We start from the raw sequence: 14,075 nt of genomic DNA, 5'->3' as shown, positions 1-14,075 counted from the left end.
AATAAAAATGCTTATTTCATGAATATCCTACATGTCTACAAGTTTTCATGCAATTGTATTTTATAACTATGTTCATGCCATGACTCACTACATACAAAGCTAAATACAAGTTATTTCATGAAACCATGTTTACAAGTTATTTCATGAAACCATGTTTACAAGTTATTTCGTGAAATCATGATTATGAGACAAGTACAAGTTAATTCATGAAAATCATGGGCTTCTTAGCCAACTATATTATGTTCATATTTTTGGGAGTTGCACGAATGGCTCGGATAGCTGCTGAAACTACGTAGCCACTTTGTAGGACAGGATCGCTCGTTGGGCCGATACCTTAATTTTACAACGAATGGATCCATCGGGCACGTTACCGCCCCCCGTGAGGTACCGGACTCCACGTACCCACGTGGTGATATCACATGGTCGGTTTATGAAATGTTCTCCCTGCTTATGTTTTACGTATGTTATATATATATGTATCCATGACCGTGATATAGCCTTGTTGGCCTTAGCTATATGTATATATGTATGATGTATATATATATGTATATATGTGTATATATATTTTGCATCTAAGGTATCGGGGGCCTTGTCCGTATATATTTTCCGGTCGGACTCGTATATATATATATATATATATATATATATATATATATATATATATATATATATATATTATATTCCGTATATATGTATATATAGGTTGTTCTCTCGTCACATGGGTTGTTCGTGTTTCGCCCAGGCCATGGTTCGAGGGGTGACAAGATTGATACATTTGGTTCTTGTTAGTGTCATATAGTGGCCTTGTCGGCCCATTATTCATACTACATGTCACAGATGCCATGGTTGGTTCGCTCGGGCCTTCGGGTGCCGAGTGCCGGCCACACCCCCAAGGTTGGGGTGTGACACCTTTCACCGATTACAACATGCTTAATAAGGATTTGACATAACTTAAAATGTCGGTATATAAGGAAAACATAAAATATTGTGTGTTGCTTGGTCTTTTTTCTCATCTAAACTTACATATCATGCTTCAAATAAAGCTGTACAAGTATTTTATAATATTGAATTTGAAGAACGTATATGAGGTTTTTTGAGTAACTATTCATACAATTACAAAGCATAGTACCATCTCGGAGCAGATAAAACTTGCTGCTTTAAGTTTTACCTGGCGGGGAATGTTAGTATCATACGAGAGAGTGAAATTTGCCTCAGATAGAGTGATGTTGTTATCCTTGCAATAATTGTGGAAAATTTTACAAATTGCCATAAGTAAACGCACACCTCCATAGTAACCCTCACTCTGCAACCGGTTCACCTGTGATACAAGAAACATGGCTTAACACATAAATAGACTAATTATAAAGTGAGAAGAAATGGAAAATCAGTCACAAAAAGCCCAAAAGTAAAGTGGAATTTAGTTCTGTATCTATAGCATGAAGCATTTAACTCCTTTGTCACTGCACTAGTCTCTAATGGCATTGTGCTTCTCAAAACACTTCACTGCCAATAGATCAAAAGGTTGAGACAAAATTTTGTCGATGTACTCTCCTCCACTGCACTTGCCTTACATATATAACATGAATTTACTCTATGTAAACAGACAACTATCTGATCTTGCATGCCAGTAAACTTTCCCCGGCCTTCGGTTAACTTTACTCATAAAGGGTCTAACGGTCCGGAGAACTACCTAATTAAGGAAAAATAGTGTTCTTTCTAAGAGTAGGCGTGGAGAGCTTTTTGCAGGGAAACTTGCAAGTACAGTTTAGGGGGAGGTGGGCGTCGACGCTACCTTATGAGTATTCAGACTATAACAGTTTCAATGAACAGTCACTAGCGACTTTTGACAGTACAAAGTAAGACATCTTAGCCATTTTTACTAGGCAAAGAAAGGCAATGCTTCTCTCTCTCTTTCTCTCTATCTCAGATGTCCTTTAAGTCAAACATAATATAACCATAACCATTTCATCAGTCCAGGTCCATGCTACCACAGAAACAGTGAATTGAGAGTTCAAGTTACATCATAAAACAAAAACAATCTAGATGGTAATTAGTCCTTAAGTACTAGTGCTATACGTTTAACCAAACTCTAATGGAATCCACGCTGAATCAAAAGGAAATGCTGCTAAATTGTGTCAGTAATTTCAGTAAAGCTCTAATCTTTCAGACTAAAGTTCAACCATATGAAGAAGCCAGAAGGACAACATATCAACCGGATAGTCAACCAAATTAGTTGTTCATTATTTTATTTATCCTACTCAAAATTAGATAAATAAATAAATAAATAAAAAGCTCAAGGCACATATGAAGGAACCAATTCCCACAATTCAAACATACGTAAGAAAGTGAAACTTTTACGAATTTAGAACTAGTGGTACATATCGAACTTGATAATCAATCAACCAATCAAACTGCGCCTCAATTCTAAGAAAGTTGTGATTATTGTTTAATTCTCCATATTCATTCTACTTTGTTCAAGCCCGCTACACATTGTATAACTAAAACAAACTAAATATTCAATAAAAAATAATCTCTACATTATAATCCATATATTACTAATCAATGTATAACTAATTCCTTCGTTACAAACCTTGCACAACTAATCCCTACATAACTAATTCATGCGTTACTAATCCCTACATAACTAATCCATGTATTACTAGTCTCTTCATAACTAATCCCCATATAACTAATCTCTGCATATATTTTAACGGCTTGGCCAGTTACTCGAGATTCTAGATTACTCCATTTTCTCATGTTAGCAATGTACAATGGTCAAATCGGATTCATCTATGCATGACTAATACCTGCATAACTCTAACTAGCAACCAAACGACCCTTAGATAATTAGTCCTTCAAACCAAATTAAACTTCTCCAACACTCCATAAATCTCACATTTATCCCTGTACTCACATGTATACGTCTCTGAGTAAACAATTTTTTTTTTTATATTTTCTAATTGTGGTGTCCAGCTAGCTTGCGCGCACCTAGATTAATTTCACGTAATACCTACCACCAAAGAACATGTATCAGGTAACTCTGTTGTAAATTGAACCTTAGACCTCATTATGTTCAACCCACTTCATTGACCACTTGGCAACACCCTTGGATGCCCCAAAATAATATTTTTGACAAACACTGAGATTGAGCACAAAAAAAATAATTAAAAGGACATGTCAAAGTGAGAGTGAGAGACTAGGTGAGTAATGTAATTGAACAGGACAAGATCGTGAGTAGGATGAGGTACTATGACAAGATCTTCAGAATCCTCCAACCGAACAGAAGCCCAAAAGTTACCAAGGCTGAAAGATAAAGTTTTCCCATAATAAACGTCACTAGTATTGCCTAAAAGACCAACTCTAGCGTACGATTTGTGCTCTATCACAGCGGCCATTGTTGTATTATATTCAGAATTCTGCTTAAAAAATTATTCAGTTCTTTCTACGCATTAGCTATTTAATGATGGTTTAATTTTTTACTAAGATTGGACGATTGGCGAAATGCTAATCCGGTTAGGAATCATGGGATTTAGTAGATTGATGTCTGACGTGGCAAATCTATCATTTCGTTTTGTCGTGATCATTATACATGAATCTACATGGATTTGATCGATCTGTATATACTCTACTACAGCTAAAATAATGTTTGCCCTAAAAGTACCACTAATCAAAATATTTCTTTTATTGCATTTAAGGGGGTGTTTGGTAATGACGGAAACTGTTTTCCTATTTTTCTTTGTTTTGTTGCACTAAAATATCTTGGAAAATGTTTTCCTCAAAATAGGAGAAAATGTTCTCCTTAAAATTTGAGGGAAAATTTCCTCAAAATAGGAGAAAATGTTCTCCTTAAAATTTGAAAGAAAACATTTTCCGGATCAATAAAGCAAACACATCCACCCCTGAATTATCCATCCACCTCCGCCGCCCGCTCCACGCCATAGTGCCATAAAAATCAAACATGGGTGCTCATAGTACTTTATAGAGTTTTTACCTCCAAACTCCGCCCGCCCCCCCCCCCCACCTACCCCCGACCACCGTGTTGCACTCTGAATTCAAAAACCTGATAGTGTTTTGCTTTGAATATATGCAAATGCTCTTAAAATGACATTTCAAAAAACATTTTTCGCCATACCAAACACACCCTTAATCATTTCAATTTTCTTGCACAATTTAATCGTTTTTCAAACTAGCCTAATATACAAGCTACTCCAACATAGACAACCAGGTGGTAAGATAATATAGTCGGCTATATTTTAGTTGAATTATCAACATTTCAGAAATGATTTTACAATTTCAATTCATATTTACATAATCAGATTATTCAAATGTTAACTGCGAGTAAATGTCTAGGCCCATAAGTTGATAGTAAAAGAGAAAACCGGATAATTACATTGAACGTGTAAAAAAAAAAAGAATTACCACTAGATTATCGATTCCTAATTTTAGGATGACTAGTTCTAGGACGCGTGTGTCCCATGCAGGTAATATATGCAGTGTAAATAATATTAAAACTGCAATATTGAGTAACAAAAAGATTAAATTGAAAAAGTGTAAGCTAAAATAGATGAATAGTTAACCTATTCGAATGACTTCTTTGTTGAACAACAAATGATTAAATATTAGTTAAACCTATAAAATTGAACAACTAAATTTTATTAGGCAGGTAAAATATAAAATTGAGTTACATTTTGATATGAATACCCTTTTTTTCACATCGGCGTGTCCAATGGAAATCCAATGTATAATCATGAGTTACATTTTGATATGAATACCTTTTTTTTTTCTTTTCTTTTTTTTCTCGCCGGTGTAACTCCTCATGCTATAATCAAGAAAACATTAGCATAAATCACAGAAATGTGATATACGAATACCTTTTTTTTTTCATTTATCCACTGTTGTATCGACTTCAAAAAGGTAAAATGTATACTGAATTACATTTTGGAGTTAATAAGAGCAAACATGTAATATATTCATGTGTTAAAAGATCTTGCAAAAACTAATATGATTAACTCTAAAAAATAATGGCATCACGGTGGTGCACTAAGCTTCCGCTATACACTGGTCCAAAGAAGGACCGGATCATAAGGGTCTAAAAAGGGGCAGCCTGGTTCACTAACAAAATATGATTAACTCTAATTTTGTTATAAAATTCGTTGAAGAAGCTCTAATTTTCTCATAAAAATACCTATATAGATTGGTTTTAAATTCTTGTACAGATGACTCTCTTTGAGCAGCAGGCGTCGAAGGCGACGAGCAGAAGCCTGAAATAATACAAGACAAGAAAAAGATTAGCTGAAGATGAGACTATTTTGTTATCTATTAATAGTAAACATTACTAAGAATAATAGGACAACAGTAGGCTTATAATCAGGAAAATATTAACATAAGTCACCAAAATGATTTATATGAATACATGTTTTTTCATTTATATATCTACGACTCTTACCAATTACAACAAATATAAGCATCAAATGTTAAAGTTTGAGACAACGTCAAGCAAAGATTCAAGCCGGTTCATAAGAAAACCTCATGTCTTAACCTTTCATTTTTTTTTATGCTTCCTCCAAATTTTTGAAAGTACATGAGAAGTTATTCTAAAGCTTTCCTCTACTAATTCTTCTAATGATGAGGATTGTACATATTCTTGATCTTTAAATCCATGGATATAAGCTGATTATTGAGCATACTTTAATGGATGAGATAAGATAAATCATTATCAATTTAAGTTTGTAACTGATGACTTTCTAATGATCCACGATAAAATGATAATACCTAATCAACTATTATAGTCCCTACCAAAATTGATAGAATAGCATCCGACAAAATGATTAATAACTGATAATAATTAGCAGAATGTAAAAAGTTCCCCCATTAAACAGTACGTTGATATTAATTAACTAGTGTATAAAATTATTTAATGGAAAAATCAAACTTCTGAAATTACATTTTTGAACCTTAATGCATGATTATTTAGTTTTTGAAAGGGCAAAATCGTAATCCAACTTTGAAGGTAGGAGCTTCCACTTTAATATATATATATATATATATATATATATATATATATATATATATATATATATATATATATGTATCTCCTACCCACTTTTAATATATATATATATATATATATATATATGATTAAACTTTTTAATGCAATATCAATTAATAGGTTTGAAAGGATTAATGTTGGATCCTTAAGGACAAATGATTGATTTCCCTATTCAAAGCAATTTGTGAGAAGGACTCGCTTTAACAGAATACATCATTTTTTTTTATAGGACCTGTAAAAGAAATTGTAGATGTCGTTGTATGAACATCAAACGATATATATTTCACTCCTTATTCACTATCTTGAGCTAGCTATTTCTTAGAAGGTATTGTTAAAAGATCATCAAATTTTAACAAAATGGAGCAGTAGCTTGCTGGAAACCCAAAGTTTTACTTGATCCAGGATATGTGATGTATATGTTATACCGAAGCAAACTTTTAATCTACAAATAAGTCGTTTTATGATAGTTTCGTCTATCACTTTATTATGAAAGACCAGATGGGCTCGATCTGCCACATATACCTCTACATTCCGCCGAATAGGATTCAACAATGAGTTTAACTCAATAGTTGTAGAACTTCCTTTTATCGAACTTGATTCATGTATAAATTTGGAATTATAGACCTAGCTGAATCGGAGAGTCCCCCAGAACTTTTTAACTTTTTATTTTATATCAACATTTATCCACCACCTTGAAATTGGTTGAAAGTTGAGACGAACATATCACATCGAATGGAGATCGCACATTTATGAAAGCCAACATTACAGGTCCTTGAAATGTGTTCCGAACAGCCTAAATTTTTTGGCAAAATCTGCACAACTAATACAAGGAGATAAACCACACTACTGCTTTCTTTCACCAAGGAAAGCAGTTAATGAGCTATAATAAATGATTATCCCTCCGTCTCAAAATAAGTGGCATCTTAGCAAAAAAAAATTTGTCCCAAAATAAAAGTCACCTTAGAAATTGGCAAGTGTCTCCAACCATACCCTTAGCATTAAGTAATCCTCTTTAGTTTTTCTCAATTCTCAGAAAACATAGTATAATAAATAGGGCAGTTTAGTAAACTCCACATTGTATTTATTGATTTCTTAATGGGCGTGATTTTTGTCAAGAACGGAGGGAGTAATATGTACTCCTTTCGTTTCGATTTAAAAGTCTTACTCATTTCTTTAATTTGTTTCAAAATGAATATATCTATTTATATTTGGTAAAACTCTAATTCTAATAGTTTTGTTTGGCATGTTTAGGACAACAAAATTCAAAAGACATTTTGATACATTATACACATCTTTAGTTTAAACCTCTTTATTTTCTTAAATTTCTTGATTAGTCAAACTAGACACTTAAAACTAAAACAGCAGAGTACCATTTACCTCCCTTTATCTCAATGCTCATACCGAGGAAGGACGAAGAGATGCATCTCTCTCTGTGCCAACAGACGCAGACATCAATAAGTCACAGCAGGTTTCTGGCAAATTTCTCCCTATATAAACCTCATAAACACTGAATCTTCAAATCACAGCAAAACAGAAATACAATTCCTATCTTCCTCTTTGCCTATAACCATCCATCAGTGTAAAATGCCGACCACCATGGAAGATGCCACTTCCAAGATTGAGGCAGTTGAAATCGACCCCAAGAGCGGTCTTGCTTTAAAGTCAACAATGGACAAGGAGAAGGCAAGCGAAGGTGAACCAAAGACTACAGAAACAACACAAGAGAAGCCTAATGGAGCCAAAAGTGAAGTGGAAAAGAACGGGAAAAGTGATCCGGAGAAAGAACCTAATGGTGCTACTTTCAAAGAGGAGGAAGTTCCAGTCGAGGTTGAGCCTAAAACTGGAATCTCTTTTGCTGTCAGACTTGAAGATGGGAAGCAGTTGAAAGCTATAGGTTTAAGGAAGAAGAGCATGCTTGGCATGGGCATTAAAATCTATGGCTTTGGTTATATATCTTCTTGATTATGTTCTAATCTATTTCAACCTCATTCTGATAGGGGATATAGCTACACAAACTGGCCTCCACAAACTAACCACTCTCCCTATTGTTTGACTGCAGGAATATATGCAGACAATGAGAAATTGAAAGACCTTATGCAGTCCAAGATAGGGAAAGCACCATCAAAACAAACAAAGGAAATGTTCCAAATGGTGATTGATAGTGATTTAGGAATGATGGCGCGGTTGGTAATTGTTTTCTCTAACCTGACCATGAGCATGGTAAGAAAGAACTTTGACGAAGGCCTCGGAGCTGCCATAAAGAAACTCACTGGTGGGAAGAACGATGAGCTCACAAAGAAGTACTACAACCAATTTAAATTGCTAATCATTTCTATTCAGCCATAACTTGACTGCTTAAACTCTAATATCAATGTTGTTATATTAGGATCATGGGTGAAGCATCTGATGACATAAAGCTGACTTCTGGTTCTGTAATTGAGATTTCACGACTCCCAGGATATGTTCTTCAGACCAAAGGTAAAATCTACCACAAGTTAGTTCTTATCAGTATCACGCCATCAATTTGATTGGCAAACTTGATTAAACCTTAAATTTAACTAAATGCAGTAAAGGGTGAGATTGTGAGCAAGGTGGAAAGTGAACTGCTCTGCAGGGCCTTCATCTACATGTATTTAGGTGATGATCCCTTTGACAAAGAAGCCAAGGAGAAGTTCGGGGCATCCATGCTCTCTCTGTTCTAAGTAGTGGGTTTCCAGCAATTTCTAGGTTGTTAAGGAATAAGCTGGTGAATTTGGACTGATGAATAATTGCTCAATAAGAGAATGATCACAACATGGTTGATTTTTCATAGTGCAGTATTTCATAATTTATTATGCAATCTTCGAAACTCCTCCCCACACCCCCCCCCCCCCGGGGAAAACCACCCCCCCTCTCTCTCTCTCAACTCTTACATTATGTATGCATGCGTTGTGTATTTATATTCTATATGCTATATCTTCTGCTATTCAAATTAGTCATCCATCGAACTATTGCAACACTAAGAAGGGATTTTCCGGACTCAGGAAAGTTTATGCTATGTAAAATTGAAAACATATAAGATATCTCACAGTTGGAGAAAAGAAGCAGTGGAAGTTCAGCAAACGATCTGCAACAGCAATTATGTGCTCATAAAATAGATCCATAATGTTAAAGTTAACCCTTCAGAAACTGACAAACTAAACATGAATATGTGTTTGTGGAATAGCAAAAGGCGCATATAGTATACATAAATAAACTCTTAGATATAGCACCTCAATCACACCATGGATGAGATTAGGTAAGGCCATAAAGAACTCTCCTAGGGTCCAATTGCCCACTGCAGTAACTTGACGATACAGTAGAAAGCTCTTGCCGCCCCTTCCACTCCTCAGAGGGTTTTAAGATAATCGGAGTTTCAACAGCAGCAGAATCCACACATAGCATCTTCTTGTAATCTTCATCACCTAAATCGGGGAGAGACTTGGCCTTTTTGTCCCAAGGATTCCAAACAACTGCATATCACATCCACATTGCACTTAAAAATACTCAATGGAGATTGAGAGAAAAGAGATCAAAAATTAAAAGAAAAAAAAAAAGGTAATAATCACCATACCAGCATCTGCCATTCCTTCTTTCTGAAGGACATAAGTTCTCTTCTTCTCATGGTCTATTATGGCAATTTTTGTTGGTGTGCTCAGATATACCCTATCAATCTAACAGAATGAAAAGGTCTAGATCAGCAAAATAATAGTGTGAAATGAAGTCCTCCTCTTTTCAATGAAATATGAAAAATTCAAACAACCAAGCATATTGAAGTTATCTAAGAGAAGTTCCTCTGACACCGAGTGGTCCTGAGTTCAAATTAAGGTGTCTATACTCGAGAAATATGGAGAACAAGCCTAACATAGTAATATTACCTCACTATCAAATGTAATTGCATCTGCCTGCTCTGTGTACCTTTCACCCTGCTGCAAATTCTCGAAGTAGTCAAGTGTCTCCAAGCCCTCAACCCGCACTTCACTGCAAATAAACTGCATCACCTATCTGAAAAAGGGTAGTGATGTATCTAGCAAAGTTCAGCTATAAAGAAAAAAAATATGAGAACATTCATGATTGAATGAGCAGGATACATTAATAGTGTACGTCGTCTGAATTCATTGCAAGAACCCCTAAAAAGGGACAATAATAGCTATGGCAAATTCCAACTTGTTACCAGAAAAAGAACTAGCAAACCAACAAGGCAAACCTGATATCAGAAACAGATAAATAATTGCGCAGTGAGAACGTGAATGAGAATGGCTTGTTATCTATATTCCTCACACGAGGGATCAAAGTCAGCTTGCCAGCACTGACAGAAATACGTAGCCGCAGCTCAAACCTGCCAAACCGCACCTCAAGTTAGCTTTGTAGATCTTGATCTTAATAGGCATTACTATCGGCTAATAGAATGTAAGACCGTGCATCTCCCCACCTATGAGGCCAAGTCTTCAGATCCTCTTCTGTGGATTTCAAGATGAGATCCACAGTTGACTGACTGTTTGCTGCAGGTAGAGGAGAAGGAGAATCGTCCAATGACCAAACTCTGTTTCTTGCAAAACCATGTCGCTCTAAAGAACCAAAAATTCCAAACTACAATACACATTTACAGTTAAAATGTCAAAGTGAACAAAGAAAGAACCCCAAAATTGCTAGCTCAGTTTGTGGGCCAACCTGTGGGAAGCTGATAGGTATTCCGCCTCTGATGGCTTTAGGAGGTTTCCACAGGGTCTGCAAGATCGTGCAAGAACCCATAGTCAGGACAATAATAAGAGAAAAGGGCTACAGAAGCATCCGGCTGCCAATATAAATGAATGAACAATGATCTAAAGTCAATATCTTGAGTGGGGGGCGTATCTTCAAACATACAAGCAAATCAAGTTATGTGAGAGATCTAGCAACTTTATATAGTTGAAACCTAAAGTTTCCTTATACCACAGTCACATTTATGTTACACAAGCAATATGGACTATACTACACATTCTATGCTTTGCTGATTTTGAACTCAACATTCCTTGAGAAAGATGACATCTCTACATAATTGAATGGCATTTCACCCTGCATACGAGGATAATTTTTGCTTTTATGGACTGTAAAGAAGAGCTAGTCTAAGTTGCTCTGACTCGGGTGCAGGCATCCGATACGGGTATGGATCCGAGTGTTGGATTCGGCAAAATCTAAATTTTATCCGGGTATGGATACGGGTGCGGGGATTCAAGCTAAGAAAATTCAAAATTATAAAAAGTAGAGCTATTAATGTTGAGAGATATTCTATGAAAAACTTACGTGTATATTATCTGAAACACGAAGCAGCAAAAATGAGACAAAAGTACTACAATATTGAAGGTATGTCATTTCAGTTTTGTTCGTTAGACCAACTGAAGACACAAGTGATCAAAGCAACTCTACAGTGGTCCCAAATCCAGACCTTTGGATTTTTTAAATTTTTTTTGGTAATTGATATATTGATCTTAATTCAAGTTGAGAAACTCGTATCCTCAAATATGGAGTCAAGACTGAAGAGTATCCAGCCGAAGGTGAAATCCAAATGTCCAAAAATGTGAACTTCCACATAGGAGAACTATCCATTTCATGTTCACAAAGTAGCAAGACAAACATGAATATGAATGGAACTGTTGCATTGACACGTAAAGTTGATAGCATTTAGTCACAAAGGCTTTGTGCCCCCGCATGCATGTCATACAACAAAGTAAAAACAGAGTCAGCTACTTAAGTATATACAGGAAGGTTTGACATTCTCAGTCTCTTTTCACTATTCTAATCCATAAGAACATTCATCAAATGCATTGGGATGTGATAACTAAAGTTCAGAACAAGTTTAGTGAACGCTTTTAGACCTTATTACTCCTGAACAGCAGTTCTTCTCTTCGTTCATTCTTCCAAGAAACAACCTGCCCTCCCTGAAAAAGCACCTGCAGCAGAGAATATGTACTAGAATTAGGTGACATGAAGGACAAGATAAAACAGAACTTTTTGTAGTTTTCCAAGCCATAAAGCTCAGTATCATTGTAGTCCCACACCACTTCGTGATATTTCACCTGGCCATACAGCCATGTACACTGCTTCATGCATTTGGATCTCTCCATTTAGGGGTTAATAGAGGATCCTCCATATGCCAATTGAAAAGGTAGCACATCATCTCCAAGTTAAATGGACATCGAAGAGCTTTTCATAGGTACAATGGAGAGCCCAGGTTATTGTCACTTCATTTGTTTTCCCAAAAGCATTGACAGCTACATAGTTCTGACTAGATAACACCTACTCCGTAAACACTAAAGTTCAAGACAAGACCATTTTTTATCAGGACTAAGCCATTAGCAAGAAAATGAAAAAGATCAACAGAAATTGAAAGTTTCAAGGTATAGCCAACCGCTGAGATTAAAATGAATAGGAACAAAAACAAGAAAGGCCATGGAAAATATTTCCTATCCGATACGTTATCTTCTGTTAACTATTTCAGCTTCGCATAAGCAAGCAGTGTGCCTTTACAGAAACTCTTCTAATCAAGATGTTGCTCGATATCCAAACTACGAGTATGTACTTTTGAGAACTTCTGGAAAATGTTCGAGATGGGAAAAATAAAGCCATAATTCAGCTATGAGGTGATATTTTAGTTTAGAAAGGCCAAGCATTACAACTACCAAAATCAAACTAATTAACAAACTACAAATTGCAAAGATGAAGTACATAAGTCACTAAAAATGATCAAATTTAGGATTACTACTTACTAGTTACGGAGAAACCAAAACACTTTCACCAACAGGCTTCAGCTAAAGGTAAAGCTCAAGATATTAAACCCTATATCTTTAGTAAATTAATCCCATAAGAACGATCAAATATTCAATGAAGAATTCTAGCATTCGCCGAGCTATACAAATGTACAAATCCGTGCACCTCAGTAACTAAACAAGCATGTACAGAACCGAAAAAACGAACTTATTACCCGTTTGGCCATGAGAATTATTCACTTTTTTCCGGAAAATTTTTATTTGAAAAATCAGCATTTGGCCATGAAATGTCCAAATACAACTAGTTGTATTTGAAATTTTGGAATACACCCAAAACCCTATTTTCACTTTTCTTTTTTTCTTTTCTTTTTTTCACTTTCGGTACACTCAAACAACCAAATATTTTTTTTTTTTTGCAAAAACTATAACCAAACACAACTCCAAACTTCAAAAACTCCAAATAAAGTGAAAAATATTTGTTTGGTTTCTATAGCCAAACACCTACTTAATCACAATTATACATCACAAACAGTCATAATTTTAGGAAAACACAATTAAAACCCCTCATAAACTAAATACAAAACTCAAATCACAATTATCCATCACAAATATTACTCATAAACTAAAAAAAAAAAGAAACCTCAGCAGTTGATCCAGTATGCTCCTTCAATACAATTCTGGAAGGCGATCCATCAGTGTCGGGAATTATATTCGACGACATCGTTTTCCTTTTTTCACAGCAATTTCGTTTTCTCAAAACTGATCAAAATCTACAAATAATAATTAAGGCACGTATATAAATAATTCAAAATCAGAAAAAGACAAAATCAGGAGAGAAATGAGAAAAATAAACCTGGAAACGCTAAGTGCTAGGCGATAAGCACAAAATATTAACAAATGGATGAAAGTGAACCGCTAAAACAGAAAGGACGAATTAAAATAAAGTAAATTAAGAGAGTAAACTTACATTATTTTAATACGTAATTGTTTTGGAAATGAATTAGCGTTGTCTGTGAGTATATTTTATAGTATGTAGAGAAATAGAAGAACAGGCCACCAACTTCTACTTCATGACAAATCCCTGTCCTGCATTAGCGTTTTCTGTACGACTTTCTACTTTTTTATAAGTATCATTATTATTATTCCGTCACAATTTATGTAGAGCTTTTTGAATTTGAAGTATTAACTTTTTTATTAAAAACAAGATATGTTAAATTATTAATTATAGTAATTCATTGTTCAAATTTATGTGATAAATTTTT

General features: G+C 35.0%; 2 protein-coding genes across 2 annotated transcripts; one reads left to right on the top strand and one right to left on the bottom strand.

Moving 5' to 3' along the window:
- The first annotated feature begins 7,458 nt into the window (after positions 1 to 7,458).
- Positions 7,459 to 9,540, top strand: LOC132038013 (chalcone isomerase-like protein 1). The gene is made up of 4 exons (XM_059428739.1): positions 7,459 to 7,994; positions 8,109 to 8,349; positions 8,436 to 8,527; positions 8,618 to 9,540. The coding sequence occupies exons 1-4, from the start codon at positions 7,634 to 7,636 to the stop codon at positions 8,749 to 8,751; spliced, it is 828 nt and encodes a 275-aa protein (XP_059284722.1). The 5' UTR covers positions 7,459 to 7,633; the 3' UTR covers positions 8,752 to 9,540.
- LOC132038005 (putative glucose-6-phosphate 1-epimerase) lies at positions 9,157 to 13,821 on the bottom strand. Its single transcript, XM_059428731.1, has 9 exons — positions 13,667 to 13,821; positions 13,454 to 13,583; positions 11,923 to 11,997; positions 10,739 to 10,795; positions 10,500 to 10,657; positions 10,275 to 10,406; positions 9,946 to 10,048; positions 9,642 to 9,741; positions 9,157 to 9,540 (listed from the first exon to the last, which is right to left on the bottom strand). The coding sequence occupies exons 2-9, from the start codon at positions 13,532 to 13,534 to the stop codon at positions 9,323 to 9,325; spliced, it is 924 nt and encodes a 307-aa protein (XP_059284714.1). The 5' UTR covers positions 13,535 to 13,583; positions 13,667 to 13,821; the 3' UTR covers positions 9,157 to 9,322.
- Between the last annotated feature and the right edge of the window lie 254 nt (positions 13,822 to 14,075).

Source organism: Lycium ferocissimum, chromosome 2, assembly GCF_029784015.1.
Source record: "Lycium ferocissimum isolate CSIRO_LF1 chromosome 2, AGI_CSIRO_Lferr_CH_V1, whole genome shotgun sequence".
Taxonomy (NCBI): Eukaryota; Viridiplantae; Streptophyta; class Magnoliopsida; order Solanales; family Solanaceae; genus Lycium; species Lycium ferocissimum.
Note: the sequence above shows the minus strand (reverse complement) of the source record. Positions and strands in the feature narration are given on the sequence as shown.